Below are 25,056 nucleotides of genomic sequence, written 5' to 3'. Positions count from 1 at the left end.
TATGTCTGTGTATTATTCAAGGACACACCAAACCCTAACTATATTTCCAGGCACATTCTTACCATTTGGTAGACCTGTGGCGAATGTTTCAGGTTGTTTTTTTTTTTTAACTTTCTGTTCTTGAAGTTTTAACTCACATTAATTCTCATTTGGACTTTGTTCCAGACCTGTCCCCCCCCCCCCCAGTACAAATCTGCATATATTTCTTTGTTCAGGATTTGACTTGATTTCCCAGCATTCAGTAAAGAATCAATTAAGATGATTTTTTAAAATGAATTTAATCTAACCATATTTTAATCTGGTGTTATGTTTGATGTAACACAAGTTCTGAAAATCCATGACTACTAAACATGTCTGCCTGGAGCATGTCCCAGTTACTTCCTGGGCAAGTGTAGAAGTGCCAACTTCAAAAGCCTAGAAATATCGCTGCTTGGTCAGAATGCTAATGCTACCCTTTAGCCTGTCCTACTTTCTTTGTAAACTGATTCAGCTTGGAGCCTTGATAGTTTTCACAAATGCGCTGACTATTACTTGCAATCTGAGTCACAAGTAAGAAAGGTCATTTTGTTGGATCAGTGTTGATCCTAGTATCCCAACAGTTATTGCTGTGTCTGATGACTTTTGCAAATGTTCTCCCTCTTGCAAGCAGCACTGGAGCTCTAGACCTAAACGTTTTGTAGATTGGCTTTTGAAAAGTTGTTTTCTTTGCTCAAGGGTCGTACACAACAACATACATACAATCACTTATATGAAATATATGCTAAGTATTAAATTTTCTCTGTATATGACTATTGAGTTTTTCTGCATTAAATTGTGTAATATTTTTACATACTGTGTGATCTGTGAGATAGTAGCATCTACTTTCTATGTTATTATGTAACTAATTTTTTAAGGGGGGGGATTTTGTTCAAACCATTTATTCCTAGAATAATGTATAATTAAAGGAGTAATTGCAGACATATTTTCATATATATGAGAAACTGAAGGTACACTGTTTTGAAGTGCTGATAATCTTTATTTCAGACATTAGTCTTGGTTTTTTTGTCTAGAATAGATTATGTATAGGATGTATTAAGATTTTCTCTTCCTGGTTATTGATTTTTCTAGTACAGACTGAGTATTCCTGAATTGTCTAAAATGCTTGGGACCAGAAGGATTTTGGATTTCGGAATTATTGTAGAATACATATGTATGCATAATGAAATTATTAGCTTCATTATTTAATCAGTTTAATTATTTAATCAGACAAATACATTTTCCTTGGATTTTCAGTGATACAAATATCACATGTTATTTCATTGGCAGAAAAGCTGTTTGAAGAGCGCTTTGTCCAGTGCTTTGTCTAGTGAAGTTTTCTTCTGGCTAAATATAGTGGAATAATTAGTAATTGTCAAGCATTACTGTAGTTTTATTTGAAGATATGGAATTTTTTGTAACCAGCACAGACCTTTTTGCACTGAAGAAAGTATATACTAAAAGTACTATCAAGTTGCTGTTTTTGCACTTTTTTGGCTTGTCCATACTAAATCTCCAGTGCTAAAATTCAGCCCAGTAATGTCTTCCGTTAGAACCAAATAACCACAGTTCCTGTTCTTTCAAGTCAGGCTTTCTAATACTGAATAGTGATCTCGATCCCGTTCCAAAAGGGTTCCGAATCTTATTTCCTACATAATCTTCAACTGCTGTTCTTTAATGTCCTACCAATTCATTATAAAGTGTCCAGACTGACATTGTTCCTTCAGTGTCAGTACTGTTATTTTGAGTAAATATAGGTTGAAATCTAAAGTTGTGCTTGCAGACTTTTTTTAGCGCAGTGTGGTTTCTCCCTCCATCCACAGCATTTGAAAATCTGCAAAAGGTCTCTCAACTTTAAGAGCATATTTTAAGGATGTGTGAGGAACTACAATGGGAAAATCATGCCTTGTTCTGCTGATGGAAGTTGTTCCATCAGTGGAAAAAAACAGTTGAATCCTTGTGGCAATCATGTTCCTGGTGTTTCTGTTTCTTTTTATTTCTACCTTATTCACTTTGTGTCTGAGTAGGATATCATTTCCCTGTATATTTTCACCTCTTCTGAATTCTGTTTCTAAGCTAGTTTCATCATTTTTTTATACAAGTACTTTAATGTAAGCTATTCCATATATGTAATAGAAAAGTTTTCTGTTAGGAAATAAAATCTCCAAATATATTAAAAATAAACCATTCTTTGAAACAATTGATTTTAGTGCATTACATATTATATTAATTAAAATTAATTTAAGGTTAATTAAATTCTTTCTACCGTAGAGTAATTTTTTCCCATTATATAATAATTGTTAATGCTTTAATCTCTTGGGAGCCATGGATTTTCAATCAGGTTTCTGTGACAGAGTAGCACAAATAGTTGTATTCGCTCATCATTGACAGATCTTTATTGAAGAGATTAGAGCTGAACCATAAGCGGCCATCCAGTGTGAACCAGGGGTCAAACCAAGAAAGATCTGTGTTTGCCAGATAAACCTCCAGCCTGAGCAAAAAGCTTTTATGGTCCTTCTAGTTAAAGAGAGTCATGGGCAGTCTGGCTTTAAAAGTGGCACTCACCTACTATGAGAAGCTATAAGATAGATTGGGCAGCTCACCACACAAGGCAGATGTACACAGAGCCAAGGAGAGGCTGGTTGTTCCCAGCAGCAGCTCCTGACTTATATATTGCAAGACAAGCTCTTTGGTGGTCTATTACAGTACTGGATCAGCTTTAAAGCATTTTAAGAACAAGAGCTTATAATGGATGCTAACAAATATATAAATGGGCTCAATGATATGGTCTTGGTGTGACTCTCCAGATGGTGCTGGATTGCAACTCCTGCCCTCTCTCTCTCACCATTTATTATATTGCCTACTGCTGATCAGAGTTACAGTAACAACAACATTCAGCACACTACACATTTCCCATCCCTAGCCTGGGTAAAACTGAATCTAAGAGACAATTGAAAGAAATACTGTACCAGTACGACTTGGTGGTTGTTTGTTTGATTAGTATTTACATGAAAATTTGTGTCAGAGTATTTTAATACTCAACCAAAAAGTGCTGCCATTAGTGCTCCTGTGAAAAAATGAATAGTTCACTCCAATCTTATTTATCTTACTTGTTTTTAGTAAGCAATGTGAAAGTTAGAGTTTCTCCAGAGGTCAAACTGATCTTCGTTTATAAGTTAGGTACAGTATAGACTAAAATTAGTTGTGTCTTTCAGCAGGCATTGCAGGTTGATCAGGGTCAGACCAGGGATGGTCTGATAAATCTCAGCTTCATGTATGTGTTTTCCAGTACAAGATTCCTGAGGTCTGGATCTGGCTTGATTTGTCTAACAGCAGGGGCTTGAGAGACAGTCCAAAGCTCAACAGAAGATAGTGCTGTGTTAATCTAGAAAGGCAAAAAGCCAGGCTCCTAGTATATATACCAGGTTTGCTTAGCATAGGCTTTTTACATCTTGCCAGTTGCAGGGGCCAGTACTGAGTGGTCTGAGTACACATAATTCTAAGTAACTCACGCCCCATACAGACAGGACAAAATAAATCTGCTTCGAGTCACTTTGGAGATATGATGTTTAAATGATGCATGTGTCTTAAGAGTCCGGAAACTGTGCCAAAGCTGCGCTCCAATTCTTAGGACTGGATCATGGCTTTGATGTGGCTTCCAGACTCTTAGGACGCATACATCATTTAAACAGCATATCTCCAAAGTGACCCGAAACAGCTGTCTGTATGGGGCCCCAGTCAATTTAAGCATTGACATTTCTTCATGAAACTGCAAAGTTTCTAACACAAATCTTGGTTTAGTTTCCAGTGTATATCATGTCATAATAGACAATATTTTGCAATGTGTTTTAGTTTGCCCAGCTTTAGTATTATTTGATTTTAGGCTAAACTAGCAAAGACAAAATCTGCTAAGATCAAGTATCTTGTTTATATCAGGTTGAACATGATGGTTATTGTGATAAAACAAAACTTAAAAAAAAATAGAAAACAGATAGACTTCAAAAACAGAGAACTTTGTTTTTCCCTGAGTAATTTATTAGAGTAGCCTGTGTTCCTGTGGAAAATGTTCTAATGGAAACTCTTTGTATCTTGTGTTTGAACTCATTGAGCTAGTCCTGAAGCAATCTCATCTTTAAAAATTTACTTTCCCTCTTCATCTTTATTCATAGTGACATTGATCTCTAAAATATTTGTTCTTCCATGTTCAGTTTGCTGTACTGAATAGTTGTTTTTTTCCATCATCACAATTTCTGTATTTGGTGCTGTTAAACCAGCACTTTTGTTTGTTTGCAGTTCTAAACTCCTGAATTGTGAGAAAGCCTTCAGTGCCTGTTAAATTGTTGCCACTGGCAATAATTTACCATGCCTTATTGCTGACAGAGGGGCTGAGCAGACAGAGGAGAAGGTCAGCTTACCTCTGGGGTTCCTGATTCACAGAGAGAACCAGCTGGCTGCACAGCAGGCTCTCACAATGGGCCGAACACTGAAGGGCAGTCTGCATCACCCCTCTTCGTCTGCAAGGATGGAGCCCAAACTCAGACACACCTCAAGCAGCCACCAATTGTCACCCTCATTCTGCCTACCTGCCAACTCATTCAACTCCTTGTGCAACTGGCCATGGAACCAACCATTTAATTGCACAAGTGATTGACTGCCCATATGGCACATCGGTGTTCCCAGTGACACATTAGCACAACCTAGTCATCTGTGTGCCCAGTGACACATTAGTACAACTCAATCATAGAGCATGCCCCCAGCCAGTTTGTTAATGTTATGAATAAATTGATTGGATTGTTGGCCTCATCTTTTATTTGCTATAATTTTGTTTCACGGTGTGTGTGATTGTGCGATGTGTCAATGGTGCAGCTGACTACTTGTCCATGTGCCATTGATTTGGATGAGTGGCACTTTTTGAGAGCCTAAATTGATGGCCTCTGTGACAGGCCATGGCCACCAGAGCAGGTGGAATCCCTTTGTGTGCTGCAATCAGAGCTCTAGGTGACCAAAAATATATGGGCAGCAATAACACTGGCAGCTCACCAGTCCCTTCCCCGTCTCTGCACTGGCATGCAACCAAGAAGCCTCTTGCTTGCGCCAGCCTGCAATAAAAGCTCTGAAGACAAGAGGCTTCCCAGTCTCTGTTTAACTGGCTCCTTGGTCACTGTTCTGTTTGCACCTGGTCACTCTCAGAGCAGCAACTGAGCAGCTTTCTTAGAAGTGACCAAGAAGCCTCTCGCCCATTCCAACCTTGGGGCAAAGGTCAGTGTGGGCAAGAAGTTTCTTGGTCACTGCTCAGCCAGCTGTTTTGTTGCTGCTGTCAGGGTGACCAAGTGCAAAGGGAGAAGCTTCTTCCCAGTGAGCAAGGACTCTCAACCCGTTTTTGTTGGGGTGTAGAGAGACACAGCTGGTGTGTGTGTAGTGGGTTTACAGAGGCCACATGCTCTGGACTGGAGACTGGTATGGACAGGGAAAGAGATGTTTTAACAATAGGAGCTGCTCCAAGGTGAAGGACTCTTTCCAAGAATCAACTCCAGATATTCCTCCCTCTCCTTCCCCAAAAACATGTCTTACACACACACACTGCTTCTTCCTTGATGTCTTCTCTGAGCCTATCTGATGAAATAAAGTGTAGTTCCAACTTGCCAGCCAAGTCCCAGCAAAGCTTTAAGCAACATCTCAAATGTACATTCACAAGCATATCAAATAAAAATTGTAAATCACAAATTGCACATGTAATATAGAATATATCACTTCAGTTATATTTATTTTCAAACATTGTCTCAAGGCAATTCATGTTACTAAAATATGTATTAAAACTATGCCCAAAATATATATTTGATGTCACTATATTAATAGCCTATTGCCCATAAATGTACCATAAATCAGATACCTAATATTTAAAAGGCAAATAAAAACCATCCCATAATACAAGATAACAATTATTACAGAAACAACGAGGCCCAATCTGCATATCTAAATGCTGTCTGTACATAGAATATCTCAACAAGTTAAATGTATAACATCTGTCAGTATCTAAATTATAGTGTTTCATCTGAAATGTCAAAAATTAATTCCTGGCCTCTTGTTCCCTTTTTTTTTTCTTTTAATGAAACATAGGCCTGTTACAGACTGCCAAAATAAAGCTGCTTTGGGTCTCTTTGGAGGTATGCTGTTTAAATGATGCATGAGTCCTAAGAGTCTGGAGGTCGCTCCAAAGCCACACTCCATTCCTAAGCACTGGAGAGGAGCTTTGGTGCAGCTTCTGGATTCGTAGGATGCATGCATCATTTAAACAGCATTCCTCCAAAGAGACCTGATGCAGCTTTATTTTGGCAGTCTGTAACAGACCATAGTTGTATTTTGTTACACTAGTTATGATAGTTGTGTATCAACTCCAGTATCACATTAGTGCACCTCTGAATATCAGCTGTTGGGGAATAATAGCAGAAGAAAGCTAGCTTTCATATCCTGCATATGGGCATCTAATATACCCATTTAGAAACAAAATGTTAAATTTCATTGGCCTTTGCTGTGATCCAGGATGATTTTTGTCATATTTACATCTTATGCCTCATTTGCTGTAGTTACTTTTGTGACCTATTCAGTGTGTATATTTGTGGTAATATACATAGGAAAATTTGCCTTCTCAGACATTCCAGAAGCTACCAGGCCAAGTAGTTTTCAACCTTTCCATTCTGTTCCCTGAAATGGCATTTTCTCTGTTTTCATTTGGAGAGTATTTCAAATTCTCTGCCACCAACCATTCTTCTTAACTTCCAACCTTGCAATTAGAATTACTTTAGGTGTTATTCATAATTTACTTCCTCTGGGTACCTTTGCCATAATAGCAGGGATATACTGCTGTTACCAACCAGTCTTGATGGCACATTACAAAATGTGTATACAAAGATTGAATTTATTTTTTTAAAGTAGGGTTTTGATTTCCCCATAAGTACCTTCCTCTTTTCACAGCATTTCCCATCAGAATCCCTTTTCATTGGAGGGCTGAGGTTCTGTTGTTGATTTCCCAGCTGATCGCCTGTCAAAATGACAGCCTGGATTGTTGAGCTATGCTTTCCTGACATACGTCACAGGCATCAGGTTTCGTTTCTCAGGGATTAGTCGGGCTGCTTTTGGAAACGCCCTCAGCTGCACCTTGTGCTGCTATATTAGTGTTTACTTAGCAAGAAGAATTTTCTTTTCTCTGCAGCAGCTGTCTCAGCAAGGCCCTCTGGTAAGTTGTAACAGAGCTATTGAACTGAAGCCACTGACGTCACCTTCTTTATGGTGATTCGTCTTATTTTGATGTTAGCTACAGATTGTTGTTGTTTTTTTTAATGCTGTGCAATCCTTTGGGTCTTTACAGAGAGATAAGTTGTACAGTGTTCAGCAGGGCTTATTCCTCTGTGTGTGTAGGATTGTAGCCTTGGGGTGCAGTCTAATGCACACAATTCCATGGAGTAAACTCCACTGAACTGATGCAGTTTGCATTTGAGCACAGTAATTAACATATGAATTAAAGGAGGTTGGGAATGTGGCCTTGTGGGTTGATCCAAGCTACTGAAAACTGGTTGTGCATCAGAATGAATGTATGTAGGTAATTCCGGAATTGTTTAGATAAATCTCTGTGTTTATACACAAAACTTCTCAAGATTGGATAATGTGGCAGACCATTTCTTAAGCGGTTTGCTTGGTTTTTGTTGGCAGCCTGTATGCACGTCCTGCATCTCTGGAGTCTGCTTGTGACCTGTGCTGTTGCAGTAGGAAAGAATCAAGAACAGAAGAAGAAAGAGTGCCCTAAGCTCAGCGCACAGGTACTCTCCCATTTTATTTTAAAAAAAGCACAAAGGAAAACACTGACAACCCGATTGTCAAAAAATAACCAGAATCTGCACTTCAGCCAGTTTTTTCTTTCCTTAAGCACTGCAGATCCAGACTTCAAGACAGTTGTTGAAGCATCAAAAATGTTGCAAGCAAGACTCTTAAATATGTAATTCTTTAAAAAAAAGCTCAAAACAACTTAGCCAACTTCCAGTTCTTTTTGAGATACATGTTGCTCTTTTACTTCTTTTATACGCATCCAGCCCATCCAGGATGATTTTTGAATAGCTTACATCTAAGCAGTTTAGAATTCAGTCTGAATGATATTTCTGTGTATTGCATCATACAATCAGTTGAAAAGAATTTAAATGTGTGTGCGCTTGTATGTGTATCAGTAAATTGTGCATCACAAAAGTTCATAACTGCATGCGATGTAAAGCTATAGAACTGTATTTTGCTCACATTAAAGCAACTTGAAAATATTTTGACACAGCCAAATGTTGGATGCCATATAAAATATAGGTTCTGCTTTTCCATGAGACCAAATTGAAACTTATGAGTATTATTTGACTACTTGCTCTCTAGATAGATAGATAGATAGATAGATAGATAGGTCAAAAGTGAAATACATGGTAGGGTCAGATGCATTTCTAACAGTTAAAATTCAGTAAATTGAAAGTGTTATAATTGGCATGAAATGTGTAAAAGGGAGGAAGAGGTGTCATCTCTTTATCAAACATTACCATCACTGTGGACACCTTTATATTACAAGTAACCACTGTGGTAACATGTTTCTTTTAAATTACAGAGTTGTTATAGATTTAAATGCTGAGTACTTTTAAGATTCTAACATTCACTGCATTTATATGTAACAAATATGTTCCCTGAGTTATATGAGAATTATTAAGAAACTATTAAGAAAGTGCACTTAGGGTTTTTTATCCTTTAACCCACTGCTATCCCAAGTTTAAACTGTCACAGTGATTGAGATTGGTCACCCAGTTGCTGTTATAAGCAAGGAGAGAAGACCTTCTCCCAGCTCCCAACAGCTGCAAAGCTATTCCGCCACTGGGAGATGAGGGTCTGTGCAAGGAGATTCAACAGTTCTTACATCACAGAGGGCCTTGCTCAATTCAGAGCCAAAGAGCCCCTTTGTTTATGGCAGGCTTTTCTCCTCTGATAAGACATCAGCAATGGTATTATGAGGGGTACACCTTGCATTAGAATAAGGAGAATCTGGAGCAGAACACTATTTGGTCACATTCTTTACAACTCAAGTACAGCTCAGAACTCCTAAACTACACAGCAAAATGTGAAAACACATAACATTATGTTGTTGTGTGCCTTCAAGTCATTTCTGACTTACAGTGACCCTAAGGCAAACCTAGCGGGGTATACATCATCATCCTCATCATCATGAGGTTTTCCTGGCAAAATTTGTTCAAAGAGATTTGCCTTTGTCTTCATCTTAGGTTGAGACACTGAGACTGGCCCAGTGTCACTCAGTAGGTTTCCATGGCTTAGCAGGGATTCAAACCATAGTGTCCAGAGTCATATTCCAGCACCCAAACCACTAAACCACACTAGCTCTCTATGGAGCAAAGCAGACTGGATGCCACGATACTGAACAGGCCGCTGGCAAGGATCACTTTTTTGTATCCTTTTTCCAGTGGCCCCAGGTCGCGTTAAGCAGGCAGGTGTCATGTTACTCTATCTTGCCCATGTGTTTTGGGCATAAGGTAACACTAATTCGATGGCTATTTATATTAGCATTGTCACACATCACAAATGCAATTTGTAATTCTTACCTGCCACAATGAATCCTTCCTACAATTCCCTCCATTTTGATGTCATTTGGGTAGAAGGGTATTGCCATTCCTATATTTCAGAAAGAAAGAAAGAAAAAATAGTAACTAAACAGCTTTCTAAGAACAGATTTTACCAGAAATAGAAAATTAATTTCATTTTGAATGCCAGTCAAAATTAAAACACTCCATCACTTGAGTAAGCATTAATGAATAGAATACAAACTTGGCAAAGCAAGTGAGAACTTTATATATACCAGAAGTGTAAGTTTACATGGCTGTCTGTTTATAAATACCACTGCCCTGTTGTTTGTCCTTCCCTGAGAGTCTATTTCAAGGTACCTCCAAAACAGAGTCCTGTTTAACTAGGAATGGGTTCCTATCCTTAGATAATCATATTTAATGTTATACTTCTAGTTAGTATTCATCATAATACATAACCTTTTATGGTTATGCAGCTATTAATACAGTCTGTTTAGGATAGAAAGACATGGCCTTTCTTTCAATTTCTGTATTGCATTCACAGTTCCTTCAGCCTACAAGTTCATAAATAAGCCGAATATGAGCATTTGCTCTGGTGAGAGGTACTTCCAAGATCCCCAAAAGATCTGCTGACAATTTTTTTTAAGATATTGTCATACGCAAGGAGATAGTTGCCTGTCTAATGCTCAGCTAGACCTCTGGTTCAGATAACCTTATGCTGACACAAAGGACTTTTTGGGATGTGCTACCAGTTAATTCTTAACAGAGGTTACCACAGCATGAACATGCTACCTGGACAAATAATGCAAAGGATAGCAGCTATTCATCCAAAGCTTTTTTCTAAAGCTGAACTATGGCCCCATACAGACAGGACAAAATAAAGCTGCTTCAGGTCACTTTGGAGGTATGCTGTTTCAATGATGCATGCATACTAAGAGTCCAGAAGCTGTGCCAAAGCCATTGTATTGTCATTGATGTTATGATGTTTTTGAGATATGCTGTATTATGTTATTGTTTGCGAATTGCTGTAAACCGCTTTGATTAATTCTTTAGAAGAGCGGTATACAAATAAATCTTATTATTATTATTATTATTATTATTATTATTATTATTATTATGCTCTAGTCCTTAGGACTGGATTGTGGCTTTAGCACGGCTTCTGAACTCTTGGTATGTATGCATCATTGAAACAGCATGCCTCCAAAGTGACCCAAAGCAGCTTTATTTTGGCCTGTCTGTATGGGGCCTATATTATTCTTTTGTTTCCAGTTTTCACTGTATATTGAAGCTTTACATTACAGCTATTGTGGGAAATGATTTGTACTTTCAAACACTTCAGTGCATCTAGATGGATCATATTTCATAGAGATTTTCTGTAATTAGCAATTAACTTAAAATTCTGATGCTGCCTTTTGAAAATTTAATTCAGTAGCCATATTGGTTGAGTTTTTAGTGGGGATGTCTGTATCATTTTGTTGCAGCAAAAACAATGAAAGCAGCTTCAGATTAGGTTTTTATAATATAGCCCTGCCTCATTCACTGATTTTTACAGGGTTTTGAACACTGGAATAGTGGAATCCTCCACTAATAACTTTGTTTGGCGTTCTCTCTGATTCTTCCATTTGTTTTCATACTGTTAAAGTCATGAAAGAATAACAGATAGAATAGCTGCATAGAGTCTTCTGCCTGTGAGAGGAGCTTTCTGTTTGGAAAAACCCAGTGTTTTCTGGCATCTTCAAGAATAACATGTTTTATTCAGCATAACATTTTATTGACTGTAGCCTACTTAATACCTTATGATATATTAGTATATTTCTTTAAGCTCTTGATGGTGTTCTATGGAATTTTAAAGCCAATTTTAGTTTTAATTTTATGATAAAAAAATATCCATTCCATCCTGTTGTTTTTTTCTAATTATTCTTGTTTTTAAATTATATTATACTGCTGCATATCAAATAAATATCAACATCCATACCAGTGGATCTGCCTTACCTTTTATAATATATCATACTGAATTTCAACTGACATTATACTTTATCAGGTTTGGGTCTATTAAAGATTAATATGATGTAATTATACTTCAGAACACAGGCCACAAAGACAACTGGCTATAATGCAAAAGTGCAATCCTCCTTCTTACTTTTATAGAACTGGATGTTTATTTGGGGGTTGGGAAGAGAGAAGAAAATGTCATTTGTTCCAGGTCTTCAGAGTAGTTCAGAGAAGCCTGCCAGTAAACACATTTTCCCTGTTTTAATGCAGCCACTTCTTGACATAATCAGAAAAGTGTTTGTTTAAAACCTTATCTCTTCCATTTAACTTTTGCACCCCTTCTAGCAAGCTGAAACTGTAATGCAAGTAAGAGAAACATAAAAGTGGTGGCTGAGGCTTCCCTTCTGTGCCTGTGCATAGTATCTTAATGGTATTTAATACGCAACAGAATAGTATCATCTTAGCCATCATAGTCCTAACCACATAACCTCTACTTCTTCCTCAGCCATTCTCATTAACTCCACAGTCTCTTGTCTCTGTCCAAATCTCTTATTCAACGAAACAGATAATATCTCTCAGATGTTTTATTGTATTAGAAATTTTGGCTATGGAGAAAATACAGTGGCCATGTATTTGGGCTGGGGGCACTTTAAAATGTGTAGGTTATAGCATTGTTGATGTGCCTTCACTAAATATATGCTTATACTCTGTGTCTGACAGTACCAGTTTGTTGTCAGAAATTTTGTCAGTTTAAGATAAGTGGACATTCTTTTGAAATTGAAGGCAAATACGTTCCTTTCTTCAACCAACAATAAGAATATATGGATGCCTAACTGGTAACTCAGTAAATTTCTTAAAAGTATGTTTTAATGCATACGCATACACAGAGAGAGAGAGAGAGAGAGAGAGAGAGAGAGAGAATATGTTAGCTATATATGCATAGGTATAATATGATACTTTGATGTGTGTGTATGTTATATAGTATACATATATTTTGGGCATGCTACACTCTCTCAGCCTCAGATGATGGCAATGGCAAAACCCCTCTGAAGAAATATGCCAAGAAAATCCCATTATAGAATCGCCATAGGTCAAAAACAACATGAAGACACAAAACAACAATATACATACTATTATATATTCACACTGACATATGTACAGATATATATAAAATACATGTGTGGCATTTATTATCAGAATTATATTGTTTAACTTTTATGCAAGTAAATAAAAAGATGCCTTTTTCCTCATGAAGAAATATTAACTGTCACTGAGGGAACTATTTAAGAAGATAAACCTTTTTTGCTATTGAAAGATCCCCTTTTTTCATTTTCCAAGTTAAAGCTATTATTGTGATTAGAAAATTTTGGTAAATTTTCATTTATTTCTCTGCTCCCCAAATTCCTTTATTTATTTTTTTAATATAGTTTTATACTTTTAATAAACATTATCTAGGTTGATGTGGTTTCATCCTTTACTGTAAGGAAATAGCATTCCACTTTATTTTATGAGTTTATCTCTTTCTGACAACAATTTTCTTAATAAACAAAAATAAAATACAGTAGTATTAAAGTTTCACGTCTTGAATAAGAGCTCAAAGTTATTCCAACATTACATTCATATAAAAAATAGTCTGCCTCCCTTAAATATTGATGAGAGCAGATATCAGTTTCAGTTCCCCATCAGTAGAAACCCTGCCATTCATCAACAAGATAAATAGATCCTAGATTATTTTCTTTTTCTTTCCTTTTTTAAAAACAAAATTAGACTTTGGCTCTCATACCAAGCCAGCTATGCAGGTGCAAACTTTCTGTCCAGTGTATACCATGCAGCTTCTGCATACAGTTAATACTGACATGAAGCATAGCAGGAATGGCATGCCTCATTTGATGCCCTCAGGATATCTTCGTCACTGTCCGCAGCACACATTACTTTATCTGTAGTCGTAATGATGCATGTATTTAAGACTGGAAGCCAATAAGTTAATGAATTCATTACTGCTCGAGCAAGAATTTTGGCACCCATTCTAAAAGGATGTTGCCATGATGTCACTTTAATATGCCAGATGTAGACATTCACCCCAAAAGAATGTTGATTACTTAAGTGTCAGGGAGGAAATAATTGAGCAGCTGCTTTTTACAATGGCCCCATATAGACTGCCAAAATAAAGCTGCTTTGGGTCACTTTGAAGGTACACTGATTAAATGATGCATGCATCCTAAGAGTCTGGAAGCTGCTCCAAAGTTGTGTTCCAGTCCTTAGGACTGGATCATGGCTTTGGCGTGGCTTCTGGACTCTTAGGACACATGCATCATTTAAATAGCATACCTCCAAAGTGACCCGAAGCAGCTTTATTTTGGTCTGTCTGTATGGGGCCAATATAAACTTAATTCTCTCTCTGGCTTTGCTTCGCGAATGAAGATTCAGGAAGGACTCATCCCGAGCTTTGTACAAGCGCGTTGGTGACTAAAAAGGCCAATTCGGAAACTTAATTAGTGTTCAGCTAAGACCATCATCACTCTTCCCAGGCCAACTGCTGCTTTAAAGATGCTCTAGCTCTCCCTCACAGACTTTTCCATGAAACCATGGGGATCTTTTTCATAAGGTTTAAGTTTTGCATGTTCTTGCCTTCCCCAGTTTGTGCCACCTATATTGACTCCCTGCTGTTCCACAAATCTTTCTCATAGTTTTTCAGGGAAACTGTATAAATTGATTCTTACAGGTCAAGTAGAAACCACAAGAAGAGGCTTAGAGACATGAATAAGGAGATCTGTGTGTGGACACAAAATAAATCAAAGCTAACATTTGATATCATTTTGTCTTAGCAATGCTTGTAAATACATTTTAGGAGCATGTTCAAGAGCCATGATAAGACTTTGCACATTCATTTTTTAGAAGCCAACTTGGTAATAGCAGAAGTGGCATTGCACATAATATCCTTTCCAGTTGCAATGTTAAGAGAAGAAACACGTTTCTGTTAAAACGATTTGAAAGATTGTGCTTAGAACAATTTGTATGACACTTGTGTTAATGCACCCATCACTTATAGTGTCTGAAGGTACTGTGCTTCACTTTCTCCCGTGGGTCAGAATCTGTTATCCTTTTAAATGCACATATATCTTCTCCTCCTAGCTTTTACTGCACACTAACAACTGCAAATTCAAAAGGTATGCTCCTTTTTGTAAAATTAAAATCCTCCTCCTGTTTTATTTTTCCTAGATGCCCGAATTCCGGAAAAAAACTGTCCATATCAAGGACCCAGAGAGAGTGGAAGAAATTATTTGTGGCCTCATCAAGGGAGGAGCTGCCAAACTTCAGGTGAAGCACAAGACATATTTGTTGAAATTAAAGTCTAATGCAGCTGTTATTGGTAAGAAAAATCAAAATCTGAAGAGGAAAGAAAAGATAAAAGCACTTACTAAATCTTTAAACATTTTCAAAAAACACCACCTAACTCAGCTCAAGAGTATAATTTTATCCTTTCTAGTAATGGCTCTTTGACTAATGATGGTACTGCAGTTATACTGGCTCTGTTTGAAGCTTACCCTAAATTATAGCAGCCAGGAGGCGTTTAGAAGCTTTTGCTTCTGTTTTTGACTAACTCCGGGTAAGCATTACACATTAACCAACGGTGGTTAATCAACTATCAGCACACACGCAAGTCCAAGGCTCAAAAAGATTTGTCCTCATAGATTTAGCAAATGCAGCTATTAAATAGTATTGTACTAACTTGTTTTTTAAAAATGTAGGCATAAAATAAAATATTATACTCATGACTAATAATTTCTTTCTTCATCTTCTTTTACAGATAATTACAGACTTTGATATGACACTGAGTAGATTTTCTCACAATGGCAAAAGATGCCCAACATGCCATAGTGAGTTCTATTCACTGTATATAAAATGACCTTTTCATCAAGATTTAGTCTTACAATCCTATGCCCATTTACCTGGGAGAAAGAATTATTTAATCCAAAAGAAACATTTTGTTAATAGACATGTGTAGAATTGCTCTGTCAACCATCTTACTGTAGTTTTAAATAGATAATATTTGAGCCAAATAAGCTGCTCCCTCTTTTGCTAACAGTAACCTTAGAAATATTTGGCTTCCTTTGTATTTTATTACTTGGCTCACATGTTACACGGTGTCCCCATTTACTCTCTGTTTATTAAAACAATATGAATTTATAATCATCTGCAGGAGTTTCCCGTTTAGAGGATTCTTATTAAGTGAAAGATGCTGGGAAAGTTTGTTGTCAAAAGATCATTTAAATTCCCTCCAAGTTTATAAATCTGTATAATTTCCAGATTTTATTATTTTAATCATTTTTAAATAATTTTTGACTCATAGTGGGATTCATGTTTTAAACATGAAATTCATTTGAACATACTTTTTTCTAATATTTTTCTGAATGTCTTCCAGATATCATTGACAACTGCAAACTCATAACAGATGAATGTCGCAAAAAGGTAATCCTAAAACTGACAGCCCAGGAAACTGGGTTGAGTGGTTAGTTTCTTTGGCGTTTTATTAACAATTATTGTGAACAATTGGTTTGCTTAAGCTCTTTTTAGAATTGTCTCAGGATGTACTTTTTGAATTTGATTGTCATTTGGATCCATTTTTCCCCCTGTGCCTGTATGAATACCCATCTGTATTTAAATACCTGGTCTCATGCATCTGAATAAGCAGATTTGAGTACTATGTACAAAAATATGTTCTACAATAAGTCTGTTAGTCCTTAAGTCACAGTTGCCATTTTCCCCACTATTTTGTTCATTTTATTTTTATTAAGTTATTTTGACTTCAAAACCGAAACCTTAAGTGAAAAATACGCATGTGGCAACTGTTGTTTCCTGATTTTTATGTAAAAACTTCAGCGTAAAGCAACTATGGAAGCAATCTTTCTCCATGTGCCTCACCAGCACAATCTAAAAACTAACTCTTCTATATATGGTAAAATATATAAGATGAAGGCTACAAATTAGTTTAGATTACTTGGTCAATGCATAAAAGCTGCTATGGAATAACTTTTTAAATTTTTTTTTCCTTTACAGTTATTCCAACTGAAAGAAATATATTATGCCATTGAAATTGATCCTAGTCTTACAGTGGAAGAAAAGTATCCCTACATGGTTGAGTGGTAAGTTTATGAAAGGTGACCAGTTACCCTTTTGTAAGGATTAATTCTAAAGTTAATATTTACATCTTAATAATCAAATGGCTTAGGTTACCAAAGCCAACTTTTGATTATTATTCTGCTCAAATATAATTGACCATCAGTATTAAACAGTATATCGTAAATAAATTTTTAAATTACATTTGACAAGAACATCCATTTTCACTGTTACATTTTGAGCACACTATTATGTGGTAGAGATTCTTATGGAACAAATAAAGATATTACTCCAAAATTAGCTCTCCATTCATCTTATAATGGAGTTTTCATGGCTCTTCCTTCTACAGACAGATGCCAGAAATCACGGCAGTTTTAGAAATATCCTCCAGTATGATGTATGGAAGAGGAAAAGTGGTGTGCTTAAAGGGGCTCTTTCGATTATTGTCTAGGTTACTGTACATTTAAATGTAATGTTAAGCCATGGCAGGCCTTCCCGGAATAAAATACTCAGCCATGAAAAAGACTTCCCCATTTATCGAACTCTGCCCATGGTTATTGTTTGGATTTTAAAATGTTAGTTTTAGTCTTATACTGTTTAATCCTGGTTTGTTTTTTTGGGGGGGTGGGTTACTATGGATATATGGATATATTTTAGCCCATTATATGCCGCTTTGATTGCTTGGCAAAAAGCAGGATAAAAATTTGAAAAATTATTTTTATTTTATGATGAGAGTGATCTTCAACAAGCCTTGGATTCAAAAACTTCTTCATGGTCTCTGTGACTCACACAAATGTGTTAACCTGCACCTGTGCAATACATCTTTCAGAACCCTTTAAACACACTTATATAGGGGTCTGAAACTGCCAGTCTCTTTTTGTCCTGTGCTGCAGCATCATCAGTAGGAACTGTGTTCTTTAAATCAACCTTTGATTTTATCACATTCTTGTTGGCTTCCTTTGGCCTATTTGGCCCCAAGAATATGCTGGGCTCTTCGGATACAAATTGTCTAGTGCTGGAGTTTGAGGATATACTTTTGGGCTGTTTCTCTCACTGGTGTCTTGAAGAAATGCCTCCTATGGCACTACAATACCTGAGAGGGATGGACACCTGAAATGTCTTGTCTTCCTTGACAAAGCTCATGTGGTTGTCTCTTGTGCCCACTGTACCACCTTTACACCTGAAGCAAAACAGAATAATTTGAAGTCACTCTCATATAAACAGGCCCTCAGACCTCAAATGCTGTTGTCTTGACCATCCACATTGATCAGCATGAAACTGTGGAGTGAGCTTCTTTAAAGTCCACCTTGACCTCAGTCCTGGCTGCTCCATTTGTCTCATGGCCAAGCATTCTCTGCTAGAGTTGGTCTCTACCCTGCCAAAGACCACACGGTCCTCCTCTTACAGTTGGGTAATGGTCAATACCCTTGTATGCCCAGCTGTTCTCTGGAGGTAGAGATTGAATCAGTAACCTGAGAGCACACGCACATAAAGAAAAAGCACTCTGCAAGGATAAAGTCCAGTATTATTCTCCATCCTCTACCCCCAAAACCTCTTCCCAAATTGCTGCCAAGGTCATAACCTTGCAGGGAACATCCTCTCATAACCATTTGTAATGAAGACCTACCTCTTCCAGCACTGGCTGGAAAATTGTCTTGTTTTTGTTCTTTTTATCTAGTGTCTGTAAATCTAAGACAGATGTAAAGGTTTTTAAAATATCCAGCAACTATTAGCACCTGTTTAGATATTTCTGTTGAATGTCTTCTGTTTCCAGTAGGAGATAATTAATTTTATCCTAAACAAATACAAGTAAGGTGTAAGCTTTCTTTTTTATATTTTTCATTTTAGGTACAACAAATCACATGCTTTACTTATAGAACAAGGATTGCAAAAGGAGAAACTTGCTGAAATTGTGAGGGAGTCTGATGTTATGCTGAAGTAAGCCTTTAGTGTTCTATATTCTGTAGCTTCATACAAACTGCCTAATAATCAGTTAATGAGAAAACAAATTGCTATGAATTTCAAAAATTGAAAGGTGCACTAAAACCATATGCCCATTTCTACTAGTGTCATAAACCATTGTTTGAAATTAATATTTGTTCCAATTAACCATGATAAATGGCCACAGTTTGTCCAGATTCAGACAGCATGACATATGGGGGGGGGGTTTGTAATTAAAACGGAAGCAAATGCTTCCAAACATCTTAGTACTATGCTGAGGCATGTTGGGATTCACCCTCCATTCTGAGGCTTGGTGTTGCTCATTTTCATCTCATGCTGTATAGCATTGCATCTAAGTGAGGCCTATATAGTGTTATGAAGTACTTGCATAGAGGTAAAGCTGTGCTGAAATATTGGTATGTTCATTCTGTTTTTACACTATTTGAGTATAATTTTTGGGAGCTCCTCTTTGTCCTCCCATGGAGTGATATTAGGCCAGAGTGATGAGGTTGTGACCTTTACTGCATCTTTCTGCCCTCTCATGCTAAGGACTAAAAAAGCTGATGTTGCACAAGGAAGTTATGATCTGTCGTTTCTTCTCTCTACCAGAAAGATATAGATCTAATTCTTGCTCACCCTTGCTCTTTCTGAAGCAATTTTTTTTTGCCTCGAGTTATATACATATTCACTAAGTTAACCACATGGATTTGTAGAAATAGAAGGCAAAGGAGGATTATTAACCCACAGTAGATTTTTCATGAACAACTTGAATGACATGTTGTTGTTTTTAAAGATAACAAACTTTTGTTAAAAAATTTTGAGTTTGACGCCACAGCATTTTACACTTTCCAAATGATTGGGGAAGAAGCAGTTACATTCTTACTTTGGGAGTGAAAGAATAGAGAGCTGTCAAATTTTCATTCCATTTTTTAAAAACACCTTTTTGTTTTACAGAGAAGGATATGAAAATTTCTTTGATAAACTCCACGAGCATAATATTCCTGTATTCATATTTTCTGCTGGAATTGGAGACATCTTGGAAGAAGTCATTCATCAAGCAGGCGTTTACCATCCCAATGTCAAAGTAGTTTCCAATTTCATGGATTTTGATGACAATGTAGGTATAAAGCTGTGAAATTCAAAACCTTAATTGATTGCAACATTATGGTGCTTCACAGACCAGCGAAAGCGCCAGCCTACATGCTTACTAGGGTTGCCTCGGGGCACTGCTTATATATGCCCCACAATCCTAGTACGAAATCTGTACGTCAAAATGGCGGCGCCCAGTACACACGGGCACCTTCATTTTGATGTGGCGGACGTTTAGCGTCTGCATGTCCCGGCACCATTGTGATGCCGCAAGTGCACCATTGGCACATTGCGGCGTCACAATGGCACCGCATAAAGAACACGATTTTTAAGGGTTCTTTTTGCTCCGTGGGGAAGCCCCACGGTCTGGAGACTTCGGCTTCCCTGCGGAGCAAACTAGGGCCGCAGGAGACCACCCACTTTGGGCGGTCAATATATTATATAATTTGTTCATTAAGGAAGATAATTCAGGCAACTTTCAAACCAATCAGAAAAAAGAGTTTAGATTACTTCTGATTTTTAAATTAATAATTAAATCTCATATTAGTTTAGATTGATCAGGCAAATACAGTATTTCTGTAATGGACAATTAATTAATGGATCATTATGTAGGTTTCCTATATATAATGCACTTTCTCATTACAGTAAGCCTGCCACATCACTGGGTTAGCAGTCCACAAATCGCCATGCCCCATATTATTCAGTGGTGACACTGGACACACACATATTGCTGCCCAGTGAACAGGGTACTTTTCCCATCTGCGAGATGTGTGTGAATTGATCCCCTGCAGATGAGAAGTGTTCACTGTATGATACATTGCATATAATTGGAGAAGTTTGGAAAAAAAAAACCTTTAAAGAAGGGTTGAAAATCATGCAGGCCTCCAAATCTTGCTGTGCTGCAGCTCTTTATATTCTTCATCATTGGCTATGATGGCAAGGGCTGCTGGGAGTTGCAGTCCAACAACAGTTTGAAGGCCCATGATTCTCACCCCTCTTCTGAAGGTATATAACTTGTTAATTTGCTCACATAGTCTTGGAACTAATTTTGTCATTGTCTAACAGGGTATATTAAAAGGATTTAAAGGAGAATTAATTCACGTTTATAACAAGCATGATGGTGCCTTGAAAAATACAGAGTACTTCAAACAGTTAAAAGACAACAGCAACATCATATTGCTGGGAGACTCCCAAGGAGATTTAACTATGGCAGATGGAGTGGCAAACGTCGAGCATATTCTTAAGATTGGTTATCTCAATGATAAAGTGAGTATGATTGGCAAATATGAAGTCTGTCATAGAAATGTTCACAAAATTTAATCTTGATATGTATTAGGCTCAGTTACATTTCATAGGTTTTATGATTGCTTAGAGCCTTTTTTATTTCATACCACAAGAAAAGGCATAGGTTTATAGGCCAGCTTTATTTTTGCTTGTCCTGAATAGATACTGATGTTCATGTTTTATTTATTTATTTTGTTTATTTCTTGGATTTAAATCACATCTTTTTCCCCAAATGAGATTCAAGGAGGCTTACAATAACATTAAAGCCATTAAGACTGTATGCTTCCATTCTCCACCCACCAGCACAACCAGATATTTTTCTAAGGCTCTTGCTTTTAATACACCAGTTTGTTATGCTGTCTGTACCAACAAACCATGGCAGAATTTACTGTCATGACTTTCAAACATACAAATTTCAAACCATAGTTACTGATTTCAAGTAACCATAGTTAAGGTTCCCAATGGCAAGACATGCTGTAGTTCATCAAAAGTTAAAGCTTCCAGACTCCTTCCTGAGTAAGGAGAGGAGAGGAAAGTCAGGGAGCATATAGGCTGAGGTTCTCTGCATCTATTCCTATTCATTCACATCATCCTCTGTTTTAGCATAGGGAGTTCAATATCATCATAGGATGGGCAACATTTTCTTCCAGTCAAGAAATGTATTATTTTGTAGGTAAATTGGGGTATATTGCATGCTCACAAGAAGGCATGATTGCAGCCAGATGTGGTTAATGCCATAGAGCCAGTCTGAGGCGCGTTACAGACCGCCTAAAAGCAGGCGGTCTGCCGCCGCCGCCATTAGCTATGCCAAGAAGCCCCAGCAGCCAGACCACGAGGCTTCCCAGCGCAGCTAAAAAGGAGCGCCGAAATGGCGGTCCTTTTTAGCCCTGGAAGTGGCGGCGCAAGGCGCACACTTGCAGCGTCACTTCTGCCGCGCCACGTCCAGATGCTGTGCATCTGAGACATAAATATGATGGCGCCCATGTGGACAGACACCGCCATTTATTACGCGCTCTGCGCGTACTAGGAACGGGGCCGGTTAGGAATGTAAGACCCTTCCTAACCCTAGCACCCCCCTTTCTAACCCTAGTACGCGTGGAGCACATAGTAAATGGCGGTTTGTAACGCACCTTAGTTTTCTCAATTCTTCAACCCATCCCTCCATCCCTTTCTCTTCTTTTTCTTGCTCCCCACATACAGTATCAGGCTGTAGGGAGAGATTGGTCTTACCTGAAATCTGAACTGATCTGTTTTTTTAAATAGCTGCAATTTGACCATGCTTTGGTTTACAGTGGTGTATGGATATAGCCATTATTTCTTAACTTATGGTAGCTGGAACCTGCGTTGAGACAGCTTTTATTAAACTGCCAAAAAGATAATATACTTCTTATTGCTTTGGAGCAGGAGTAGGCAGTTGTGTGAGGCTAATAATAGTCTACATGAGCTCCACAGATCTCTGTGGACAACTGTGTATGTGTGCACATGCGCACGCGCGCACACCCCAACAAAAAAAAACAATTGTTTTGCCCTCAAACACCCTCTACGGCATATAGGGGTATTTTCACCATGTTTCTGGAGGGCCCTGAGCCCTTTTAGGTCCAGAAGAGGCCTTTATTAGCAGGTTTAGAATATGACCTGTAATGAGAGGCAAAACATGGTAAGAATGCCCCCATATCCATTAGAGAACATTTGGGGGCATTTTAATCCAAAATGTTTTTGCCAAAAAATAGTTGACCCCCCCTGCTTTACAGGATGGTTACAAATTATGGTGCGTTCCCGTTTGTTTGTTTTCACAAAACATTGTGGCAAGTGTGCTTTCTGTGCAATTTAATATAAATAAGTTACTTAATGTAAACGTTGACTATTTTAAAGGAACTAAGTTAGCATTAATTATTCCACATCTCATAATTATGAGAAGGGGTTTCAGTTACTTTAAATTCAAAAGCTTTCCCATTTGTAGTAGTCAGACAAGATTACATACACCTTTGAACAAAAAAGATTACATTACTTAGGATTAAAAAAGGATTTTGCTGCCTCCCTTTTAAAGAAATGAAAGATTAATAAATTGTAGTTGTTTCTAAAGGTATATTGCTTTTTCTGACAATTGGGTTTTCCTTTGCATTTTGATAATTAGGTTGAAGAATTGCTGGAAAAGTATATGGACTCATATGACATAGTTTTGGTGAAAGATGATTCCTTGGATGTGGCCAACTCAATCCTACAAAAGATTCTGTAATGCACATCATTGCATCTGGCATGATTTCTTCCTCACAGAGGACGCTGGACAGATCAGTTTACCTGTGCTGTCTTAGAATTTTAATGTTGAAGACGTTTTTCTTGCAATTGCCACTTTATTTGAGAAGTAATATACTGTATCCATTACCATTTGGACACTCCTAGCTGCTGTTAAACACATTTCATTTGTAATTACATCCCTTATTTTTTTTTTAAATTCCAATGTGACTAACTCAACAAGGATTTCGGTTTTTATTAACGCATAATATTAAAGGGATGTTTTTGAATTGTGAGTCTTGTGGAAAAAATCTGAATGAGTAAATTTGCAAACAGTAAGACTTAATTTTGTTATTTCAAACAGCAATGTTGTGTTTTAAAATATTTTTTGTATATCCCTAAAAAGATATTGTGTAGCAGAACACAGATAAAGGACCTCCCTGTTTGCTCTTTGTACCGGAAAGAGCTACAGTATTAAGTCTGCACAATAAATTTGTAAAATCCTGTTGGCCATAACTAGTTAATCTTGAAGTAGATCTTCTAGAATGCTTTATAATAATATTTGCACAAGGATATATTTCTTTCTGCTCTGTATCTTGGAAATGGACAATTATGAAATCACCTTTTCTTATTTACAGTAAATGTATATCCATAGCAAGAATATGTTTAGTAACACTGGAACATTTTTAAAATAACCGTGTGAGATACTTGTCTCCTGGGTCCTTCCTTGTCTCCCTTCTGTCTTCCCATCTTTGTCCAGCCCAGGAAAGGCATCACTGTAGGAAGGGAAGGATTAATTTAGCCCCGCAAAAGTTGTGGTGCTGGACTCCAGCACTAGCAGCTTTTTTGGCACGTGATGCATTCTGCTCAGCATGCCAAGGACTTGTCTGCCCACCAGCACCTAAAGAAAGTGAACAGGGGCTAGAAATAACAATAGTGGCTACAGACAGCTAGAGCCTCTGCCACAGCCTGAGCTTTGGTGCTTGACCCTCTCCTCCCAGGTGTACTATGGCCTCTTTCCAGTCCATCACTGCTTTCCTGATCTCCAGGAAGCTGCAGCCAGATAAACGAAGTGGCTAGTGCAGCCACCCATGACATGAAGTATCCATTCATGTGATCAGTTCAGGCTGTCTCCTCAGCAAGACTTCTGAAGATGCTCCCTTCCACTTCCTGCCTCCACTGATGGATTCACCAAGCCTCTCCCAAACTGTATAATCTCATAGTGGCAGCATATTTGCTACCTTTTCTCCCACAGCTCCAGGCATGGCTTACATTCTTGGAGATCCTTGGTGCAACTGACAAAGCTCCGCTCTCCTGCCCTCATGCCCCGAGATCCTTGAAGGTTGCATATCTATCCCTACTTTGACTACTTTGTCAGGGAAAAGACAGAGGTACACTTGGCTACCACCATTTCCCCATAACTTTAATGGGTGCTATTGCCACACCAAGCAGTGACTGCATTTCTCAGACTGAGTCCTCTGCTCCTTGCACTGATTCAACATCAGGCACTTCACAAAAGGATTCTAATCTGCACTTGCACAGTAACTCCAGTATAGTGAGGATCCCTCTGACTCTTCCTGTCTGTGTTGGTTTTTTTATAAAGAGTTATCTATTAAGTTTACTCTTCACTGGTCAGAAAGTACACTAGAATTTACAAGTCATATAAAACTGTTTCACATTTTGAGGGATTACCCTAAGCAGGAGAATGAATCTTCCCTCTTTCGCAGTGATGTATCCCCAAGTGGAACTTCCAATCCTGGAAAAGCTAAGGTCTATT

At 37.7% G+C, this 25,056-nt stretch overlaps 1 protein-coding gene across 4 annotated transcripts in view; it reads left to right on the top strand.

Moving 5' to 3' along the window:
- NT5C3A (5'-nucleotidase, cytosolic IIIA) overlaps positions 1-23,984 on the top strand; it is a 34,644-nt gene extending 10,660 nt beyond the window's left edge. For 2 of the 4 annotated variants that reach the window (XM_042474283.1, XM_042474282.1), the window contains exons 2-10: positions 7,723-7,829; positions 14,835-14,933; positions 15,424-15,493; positions 16,039-16,085; positions 16,674-16,759; positions 18,582-18,671; positions 19,629-19,791; positions 20,829-21,029; positions 23,182-23,984. In XM_042474283.1, coding sequence (XP_042330217.1) covers positions 7,728-7,829; positions 14,835-14,933; positions 15,424-15,493; positions 16,039-16,085; positions 16,674-16,759; positions 18,582-18,671; positions 19,629-19,791; positions 20,829-21,029; positions 23,182-23,283 — 960 coding nt within the window. In that variant the 5' untranslated portion in view covers positions 7,723-7,727 and the 3' untranslated portion in view covers positions 23,284-23,984. Of the gene's footprint in view, positions 1-7,098; positions 7,250-7,722; positions 7,830-14,834; positions 14,934-15,423; positions 15,494-16,038; positions 16,086-16,673; positions 16,760-18,581; positions 18,672-19,628; positions 19,792-20,828; positions 21,030-23,181 lie in introns of those variants that run through there. The other 2 variants (XM_042474281.1, XM_042474279.1) reach the window with 2 other exon arrangements.
- The last annotated feature ends 1,072 nt before the right edge of the window (positions 23,985-25,056 follow it).

The sequence above is a fragment of the Sceloporus undulatus genome, chromosome 6, assembly GCF_019175285.1.
Source record: "Sceloporus undulatus isolate JIND9_A2432 ecotype Alabama chromosome 6, SceUnd_v1.1, whole genome shotgun sequence".
Taxonomy (NCBI): Eukaryota; Metazoa; Chordata; class Lepidosauria; order Squamata; family Phrynosomatidae; genus Sceloporus; species Sceloporus undulatus.
This window is presented reverse-complemented; position numbering and strand designations above follow the sequence as displayed.